This window comes from Haliotis rufescens, unplaced genomic scaffold (genome assembly GCF_023055435.1).
Source record: "Haliotis rufescens isolate VD_foot unplaced genomic scaffold, xgHalRufe1.0.p SCAF_25, whole genome shotgun sequence".
NCBI lineage: Eukaryota > Metazoa > Mollusca > Gastropoda > Lepetellida > Haliotidae > Haliotis > Haliotis rufescens.
The window spans coordinates 3,849,045-3,858,894 of NW_025963946.1; the positions used below are offsets into that span (position 1 = coordinate 3,849,045).

Consider the following 9,850-nt stretch of genomic DNA (forward strand, 5'->3'; position numbering starts at 1 on the left):
ACAAAATAAATATCATCGACGACCTATTGTACAATGTTTGAAAATAGCATAAAAAAGTGCGATATGCCCCCTGTCACTAAGCCTCCTTGTGAATTTTTACAAGTAATTCTCTACACAATAGAGGGGGAACGGGTGGCCCAGTCGTCTAAGGCGCCGCGATTCGCTGTGCAGAGTTCCGTCTCTTGGGCACGCCAGAAACCTATGATTGTGGGTTCGAATCCCGGTTCGCCCCGATTATGTTTCTAGGTTTGTCAGCACCATACCCGTGCTCGTGGGTTTCACCGAAGTGGTAAACGTCTGAGACCTGCATCACTTCGGGCTTTCCTCCCACATTAAGCTGACACGCCGCGATATGACTGGAATAATGTTAAAAGCGGCGTTAAACCCAACTCACTCACTCTACACAATAGAAGGATTATAGAGGGCGTCCGACTTTAATCAGCTTTATTGTTTTCTTTATGTTAATCAGTAAACATTAAATTGTACAAAATAGTTAACAGTTTCAACTGTGGTTTGTCACAACTACGAGATTCCAAAAGGTCCAAAACATGTTTCTATCTACTTTCGGTGAAAAGATCGCCCCAACGCGATCATGGCTTAGAACCCGCTGGTCGACTGATGCTGTCATGACAACGTTAAAACTGACCGGTCCAGTCCGTTGCGTTGCTTGTGCTACAAGGCGATATTCCATGTATGATCAAATAAGAAACAAATGATACAAACAGTAAAAATACAATATGGTTTAAAGCTGGCGTTCACGTATGTACACGTACCATACAATAAGGTATGATACTCAATGGAAGGAATATATATACTTAACGTTCCTATGAAATTATTAAACCAAAAGCATGTTTGTTTTCAATAATATATATTTTTATAAGCTCAGAACACATGTGCACAAAGGCTTTGAAAGCTGGAGCGAGTAACTATGGTTTTACGCCGCTTTTAGCAACATTCGAGCAATGCCACGGCGGGGACACCAGCAATGGGCTTCACACATTGTACCCATGTCGGGAATCGAACCCGAGTCTTCGGCGTGACGAGCGAACGCTTTAACCACTGGGCTACCCGACCGCCCCTTTGAAAGCTGGAACTATATGTCAATGACTAAAAGTAGATTCACGATTGATCTTTTCTAAATCAAATAGTGTAGATATTTATCTTATTGTATTTAAAAAAACAACCTTGAGTACCAATTTAAACCAATGTCAACGTTTAACCCTGAATATGACTTAGAAATCATATCAGTAATGCAATTGTGACCTAAACTGGCTCAGGTAAATATGGACAAATACATGTATAAGGAAATGCCCAAAAAACAACGCCTGTTCAATAGAATGCAAGGCTGATGTGAGTATTCACAATGGCGGTGACTATATCACTGGCATGGTTGGCTTCACAGTGGAGTTTTGCAGTCTGAGACAAATACGAAATGCCCTGAAATGTAAGGGAACAATATCTCCCTTTCCTGCACAATTGTGAGATCTGTACAAGATCTTTCGCAGGGTCGGACTGGACGCATGTCACGTACACCTTGACTTGTGACCCATCGACGTGGCCACGGAAGAAGTAGGTCACGTCCATGAGGATGACGTAGTTGCCGGATACAAGCACACTGATGGCGCCATCATCTAATTGGAAACCTTGGAGCAAGGCAGCAGTCATCGCTTCTGTGGCAGCACCGACGTCCAACTTGACAATGCTGCTGCCTTTAAGACAAAATACAACGAATATAGTGTACAGAAATATTTCCTTTTATTATTGTCTTAATGTTGTGTGATCTGTGCTACCACACTTAAGGCCCGTGAAGATCCGGGATAGAATAGGTCTTCAGCAACCCATGCTTGCGGTAAAAGGCGACTAACGGGATCGGGTGGTCAGACTCGGTTGATGCATGTCATCGATCCCAATTGCGTGGATTGATGTTCATGATGTCAATCACTGGATTGAGTGAGTGTGGTTTTACGCCGCTTTTAGCAATATTCCAGCAATATCACGGCGGGGGATACCAGAAATGGGCTTCACACATTGTACCGATGTCGGGAATCGAACCCGGGTCTTCGGCGTGAGGAGCGAACGCTTTAGCCACCAGGCTACCCGACCGTCCCAATCACTGGATTGTCTGGTCCAGACTCGATTACTGACAGACCGCCGTCATATAGCTGGAATATTGCTGAGTGCGGAGTTAAACAACAAACAGACAACTACTACACTCACAGATATAAAATGTTTAATTGACTTGAACACGTAAAAACCTACCTTGAGACGTGTCCTGTATTGTGAAGCCTTGATGTAAGGCTGGTCGACTACCATTGCACTTTTCAACATCTCTCTGGTATGAAACACTTGTGTCCTCAGATCTGGACAGATTAACTGTAAATATACCAGTGAGTGAGTGAGTGAGACAGGTTTAACAAAGCTTTCAACATTGTTCCGGTTATATCACGGTGTGTCGAGCACGAGCATGGTACTGACAAACTAGAAACATAATCGGGGCGAACCTGGACTCGAAGCCACGATGCAGGTTTGTGGCATGTGAAGGGAGGCAACTCTGCACAGTGAATTGCGGCGCTTCAGACGAATGGGCAAATGAAGGTGAGGTGAAATTGCTTTTAACGCCGCGTCCAAGATTATTGCAATTATACAGCGACGGGTTGGAGTGGGGGTTGGGGGTGTCTGTGTGTGCATGTACTAGTCCGAACTGATGCCGATTTATAGTGCTAGCTCACTGAGATACCATGCCGCAGTTTAACATGAATACCCGACTCAGACACAGTATACTTACTCCGAGCCGACCAGTCCTTGTTTTAGCCCCTTAATGCCGAGCGCCAGACAGGGTAACAACAAGTACCATCTTTTAACGTATTTTGGTATGACGCGGCCGGGGATCGAACCCCGGACCTTCCAATCTTGTGTCTTGTGTCAAATGAAACGTACTAGGGGTCAAAACATGTACATATGAAAACCACGGTTGAGTGAGGTATTTGCATTAACTATTGTATTTAATTTAAGCATAATTTTACCTTGCTGCCTCAGCGTTTCGACCACCGTCTCCTGTAAGAAAGATATGCATTGATATGTATATATTCTGACATTTCAGACAAGTACATAACACACAAAAAAAGAATAGAAGTATTGCGAGGGGATGTACTAAATATAATTTCACCATGGCTGAATTGAATTAATTTTGTGAAGAAAATATTCAATTTATAATTTTGTAATACATTTTCTATTTTAAAAGCTTAAGTCGTCTTTTTGTACTTTTTGTAAGTCATTATATTTTTTCTTTTGTCGACAGAGAATCATCAATAAATTCTAACTATATCGATTGTTTCGGGTAGATAGTATTTTTTAACTCCTTGTATTTCCGCCCGTGCGGCACGAGCACTTGATCACATGCTTTCCAACAGAAAGAGTCAAGCGAGCGAGAGAGAGAGAATGTCAAAAATATGGGAGGTTTACTCCTCAGGTAATTAGTTGTACTTTATATTGTTTATTAATGCTTAGAGTAGCTTTTCGTGTATTATTTCATGTAGTTTAATATGTATGCATATTTTAAGGAACAGTGTAGGATTTTGACAACTGTTGACTCTTGGAACAGTCCATTATATTCTAGCGTTTTCTTAAATGTACATTTATTAGAGCCAAAGTCACTTTATTTTCAATTTCTTTCCAATATTTTTAATGTTTAGCGTTTTCGCTTTATTTAGGCGTTTTTTAGGCTTTCCTTTTTGAGTATATTTACTTGAGAGCACAACCTATTTCCCCTCGAGTAAAATAGACTAGTCCAAATCTCGGCATTAGGCCGGCTGGCAGTGTCACACTAGTGTCAGTGTTTGTTTACATTTTGGAGTCAGGTAAATGTTGTTATATATTCAAAAGCGTTAATTCTTTTGCTATTTTGGTATCTTATAGAATATCTAATGATATTTCCGAGTACTTTGCAATTATTTTCGTCAGTGTATGAAAGCTTCCAGAGATTTTTGCGTGCACTTTATTTTTGAGTAAGAGTGCAAAAGAGATTATATATTATGGGTTTTCTGATATTTTGTTACACTATTTTATATATTTATTTGATAATTATTTAATAAATAATATAAGGCATTCCAGAGAAAATTAGTAACACCGAGTCATTGTACAATTGAGAGTAATTAATTCAATGCCAAGAGACTTTCACTAAGAGGTGTATTTTATATATTTAGTGATTGTATGAATATTTGGTGTTAAAACAAAGATTTATTATTTTTGTCAATTGTTTTCAGAACTCCGTCATCAGAGTGAATAAATAGGTGTTTGGAAGCCCTCCCGTTTTCCCATTCTTTGTCCAAACCAATGGCAGAAAGGTGAGGTGAGGTGAAAATATAGGGACTTAAATATAGGGACGTGCATGTACGTGTATGTGTAGCTGCTTGTACTTGTCTGGACTGATGCCAATTTATTGTGCCAGCTCACTGAGATATCATGCCGCAGTTTAAAATGAATACCCCACTCAGACACAGTGTACTGACTCCGAGCCGACCAGTCCTTGCTTTAGCCCCTTAATGCCAAGCGCCAGACAGGGTAACAACAAGTACCATCTTTTGGTATGACGCGGTCGGGGATCAAACCCCGGACCTTCCTCTCTCCGGGCGGAGGCTCTACCACTAGACCACGGAGGCGGTCCATGGCAGAAAGGAGCTTCCGTAGATTCGCCTGTATATGTATAGATGGGAACCCATCAATGATATGAGGTATTTTGCATGTGCGATAGAGCAAACATGGAGACGGTAATATCACATGGGGTGTAATACCCAGACCCGTATTAAACCCCCGGCCGGGCTGATGTGGCTTGCCAATGCATTTTGAATAGGCGATCGATATCAGCCCGGGTGTTAAGAAAGAGGGGGAGGGGTGGAGGGGATTTCGAGTACAGCTTTCCAATTTGATGTTATGGTATATGATGAAAAGGTTATTATCATATCATACCTCATAATCTGAGCCTGTAGTAAATTCGATCGTGTTTGCGAAGCATCAAGCTCCTCACAGCGATAGCCCGTTCGCGGAGCTCTCTATACTATTATATGTTACCGAGAGTGTAACGAAGGTGTCACGCGCTGTGAAGGAGCTTGGCGAAGCATGTTCGAAGGGAAGTAACTGCGTAGTTATGTAAAAACTGAATACCGCTAATAGAAATAGCGTGGGGGCCGATTTAATTATTTTTTTTATATGTTGTCCCTTATAAGTTAAATCTAAAACACACTGGAAATTATAACAACTGATTGCAGAATAGAATAAACCTATTTACAATCACGTATTCGGCTGTGTTGATAGTTTTAAGAATAACTGTTGACTTCATCATTGAAACTCAATTTCGAAGAAAATTCTAAAAATAGCAAATACGCACGCAACCTTTACCCTAGTTTGTGATGTACGCTGATTTTCCCGCTTTCTGCTTTAATCAAGGAGTTGGGAGATGGGATTTTGAACCGACCCTCCGAGGTGCGGTAAACTAGCTTTGAGAATAAGTGCAGGAAGAGTTACCTCCTCTTGCCATAAGCATTGCTACCTCATATCAACCCTCGACCCCCACATCAACCCTCAAGCTTTCTGGCTAATATAGGCGCCTCGAGTTGATATGGGGTATGATATGAGTGAGCGAGTGTGTTAAAATTTAACGTCGCATCAGTATCATTATGCATATATTGAGTTATACTACTATATTTATCCGAAAACTCTAACTGGACTTTTCACTGTGGTTAAAAATCTGATATACTTTCAGTCAATAACACATAATAACGATCAGTAATGAAAACAGAGGATGAAAAGAATTAGTTCACTTGTCACATAACCAATTTCAGACCAAATGTGATATATATGGTATTTCACAAAAAAGAATAAATATATCTATTGTCTGTGTGTATTTAGTACGTGTGTACATGTATGTATGTATGTATGTATGTATGTATCAAGGGCAAAACTTTTGGTTTGTTTTATTTGCTTATTGTTTAACGCCGCACTCGGCAATAATCGAGTCTGGACCAGATAATCCAGTGATTGACATCACGATCATCGATCCACACAACTGGGATATGATGACATGCATCAACCAAGTCAGCGAGCCTGACCACCCGATCCCGTTAGTCGCCTTTTACGACAAGCATAGTCGCCATTTACGGCAAGCATGGGTTGCTGAAGACCTATTCTTCACGGGTCCAAGACCGAGAGTAGAAGGTAAAGAGATGTTGGCCTTGGCCGTGTGAATCACTGTGTCGACATATCCTTGTATACAGTGCATGGTTTTACTTACCTCTGAGCTGATCCTGGGTGCCTGGTCGGGCTGCACTCCCCATGCTGTAAGTGTCACAAAAGTCAATAACAGCCCAAAGTTCACCAAGATCGCAGCATAAACGGAAAGACGGACCCAGTTCATTTCAAGGCCTGCAATGTTAACAACATCACATTGTTTAAAAGACTTACCTTTGGTAGTTTTAAAATGTCGAGGCGAAATAACTGTTTGTGAAAGCGTCAAACAACTGCTACTAATTAAAATATCGCTGATGGTTTCAAGACACGAGAGTACAAGTGAATGTCCATCACCTGTATTGTTGGTTTGTTGTTTAACGCCGCACTCAGCAATATTCAGCTATATGACGGCGTTCTGTAGAAAATCATAATCGAATCTGGACCAGACAATACAATGATTGAGATCATAAGCATCGAGCTACGCAGTTGGGATGCAATGACATGTATCAACCAAGTCAGCGAGCCTGACCACCCGATCCCGTTAGTCGCCTCTGTCCGACAAGCATGGGGTGCTGGAAACCTATACTCTACCCGGATCTTGAGTGGTGACGTGTGTCTATGCTCAGTCAGCTGGCGAAATGCGATCGTGGATAAAAAACAAAGCCCTGTCCATCATGTAGAAAGTACTCGTCAAAAGGGAAGACACGAGGGCGCGGAACGCCAGAGTGTATAATTTCCACGAATTGATGTGCTTTTGGGGTCTTTCTTTGACATATGTAGCTACATGGCTGAAAAAATTGATAATACGACGTTAAATATCAACTCACTCAGTCACTTTGCCCATAAAGAATTGAACGTTGCCGACGAGCCAACAACCAACTACTTAAGTGTCAAAATGAAACAGTAGGATGCGCGTGCAGTTCCAGACGCGTTGATCCTCCTGGGGAGCCGTGCAGGTAGCAGAAGTAGTGCAAGTCCCCACGGTCCCCAGTAAGGTGGCCTACCTTTAATTGCTGGCGATCCCTAGCCCCGTTTTTATACTGTATTGTTATTTATGGTGAAATCTTTTTTATGGTTCAATACTAGTTTTAAAATATACATCTGTAATAATCTAGTTATTTTACTGTCCTTTGACGACAGGTTTTATAATAACATTGTATGTATTATTACTGTCAAACTTGATTTAGTCACGATATGGCTGAAATATTGCCGAGGTGACTATAAATATTCACTCACTCACTCGAGATGTGTTGGGTAAACACTTGAAGCTCTAGATCTGATGTATTTGTACTGGAGACTCTTCCCACACTACACGACCGCCTCCGTGGTCTAGTGGTAGAGCGTCCGCCCGGAGAGCGGAAGGCCCGGGGTTCGATCCCCGACCGCGTACGTCACACCAAAAGACGTTAAAAGATGGTACATGTTGTTACCCAGTCTGGCGCTCGGCATTAAGGGGCTAAAACAAGGACTGGTCGGTTCGGAGTCAGTATACTGTGTCTGAGTGGGGTATTCATGTTAAACTGCGGCATGGTATCTCAGTGAGCTAGCACTATAAATCGGCATCAGTCCGGACTAGTACAAGCAGCCACACAAACACACACACGTACATAATCTTGGACGCGACGTTAAACCCCATTTCACCTCACCTCACCTCCCACACTATACCAGCGCGTTGGCAGCGCTGCGCGTAGACAGCAAACAATCGCCTAGTTGTTTTAAAATAATCAACCTTAATTTAACGCAACGCAGGGACAGCAGTGATTTTTTTTATCGTCAAAAGCGATGTTTACTGTCGCTGTCCCGACACTTTGGGAAATCGACTTGTTATGATGTCATTTATGGGTATAACGAAACTTCAGGCTGTAGAAACGAAGTTAAATTAACTGTTATACAAAACAATGCATGAATAAATGACTGTCAGTGAACATATATACATGTTTCCTGCATATCAAATTTGACATAATATACGGATTATTAAGTTGTGTCATTTAATGATCGTTTTAATTGGGCAACGAATATGCATTCACACTGCTTTAACCGTATAACGTTAGTCGCTTAATTTAACACACAGGTAAAGTGTATTTCAACAACATCCCATCCTGCACCTATAACACACTATGTCACAGGTTACAGTGTCGAAAGATTCGGTTGTCCCCATCGAAATCGGTCTTTCACCGTAACCCCTGTACATATCACCAGCAACGAAATCATTCATGCGACAATCTCATTAAAATCAGATCTTAGTTTTCGCTACCTCTAAACAAAGATCTGAGGACATCTCATTACGGTCATGTCAGAACGACCTTTCATCTGACCAATCAGAGCATCGCTAAGCCGATCATGAAAGTGACGGTTGGTATGTGATTTTTTATCGTGCAACCTCGAAGAAAACACACAGGTTATTCCGAACGACAGTTATGGGCTCTATGTCTGTATTCACACAAAAAAGACCATCGATTAGCCATTCCAGAATGTTCTTTTGTTAATTTTTTAATCGAGTATATGTCAAAATATGTTTCCAAGCGTAGTCGCCAGATTAAAACTCGTGCAGTAAAGCTCGATTAAACTGCCTTCTGATTGGCTATTGCCGACTTCTTGTTAGTTACTCTAAAGTCCGGTCTGACGTGACCCGTAATGGGATGTCCTAAGATCTTTGTTTAGGGGTAGCGATAACTATGATCTGATTTTAATGAGATTGTTCATGCGATTAATTATTGCGGAAGATCTTGTCAATATTTATATGCACATCATAAATAATCAAATTATAATTATTAACAATACTTACTATTACAGTAGTTATGAGGCACCCTATCACCTAAACTCTAATAAACAAAGCTGTCAGACGTCAGGTCTAAATTTAGAAAATTAGGTTTTCCCCGACTACACCGAGCACACCGTAACTGACTTCGCGAAAAGGGGTGAGGTGAGGTGAAATTGGGTTTAACGTTGCGTCCAAGGTTATTGCACTTATATAGCGACGTGCATGCACGTGTGTGTGTGTGTGTGTGTGTGTGTGTGGTTGCTTGTACTAGTCCGGACTGATGCCGATTTATAGTGTTAGCTCACTGAGATACCATGCCGCAGTTTAAACATGAATACCCCACTCAGACACAGTATACTGACTCCGAGCCGACCAGTCCTTGTTTTAGCCCCTTAATGCCGAGCGCCAGACAGGGAAACAACAAGTACCATCTTTTAACGTCTTTTGGTATGACGCGGCGTGGATCGAACCCCCGGACCTTCCGCGCGGACGCTCTACCATTAGACCACGGAGGTGGTCTCGCGAAAAGTAGTTTGTGTGCGTGTGTGTATGTGGAGGGTGGAGGGGGTGCCTGCCACAGCATGTGTCACAACCCTCGATTGAATAATGCAGAGGATGTCTGTTTCATTCAGGGCAGCTGTCGCAATGTAGAACATTTCCCTTGATTGGCTACGGTTTCGCGATGCAGACACTGTTGGTTTGGTTTTACGCCGATTTTAGCAATATTCCAGCAATATCACTGCGGGGGACACCAGAAATGGGCTTCACACATTGTACCCACGTCGATAATAGAACCCGGGTGTTCGGCGTGACCGCCCCTCAACTGAAGGTTATTTAAAAACAAGAAGGGGTCGAGTTCACCCCACT

General features: G+C 42.0%; 1 protein-coding gene across 1 annotated transcript; it reads right to left on the reverse strand.

Annotated features, from left to right (window-relative positions):
• Positions 1–429: 429 nt before the first annotated feature.
• Positions 430–9,042, reverse strand: LOC124122930. The gene is made up of 5 exons (XM_048402263.1): positions 9,008–9,042; positions 6,287–6,417; positions 3,024–3,054; positions 2,260–2,373; positions 430–1,709 (listed from the first exon to the last, which is right to left on the reverse strand). Exons 2-5 carry the CDS (start codon positions 6,407–6,409, stop codon positions 1,330–1,332), a joined length of 648 nt encoding a protein of 215 aa, XP_048258220.1. The 5' UTR covers positions 6,410–6,417; positions 9,008–9,042; the 3' UTR covers positions 430–1,329.
• Between the last annotated feature and the right edge of the window lie 808 nt (positions 9,043–9,850).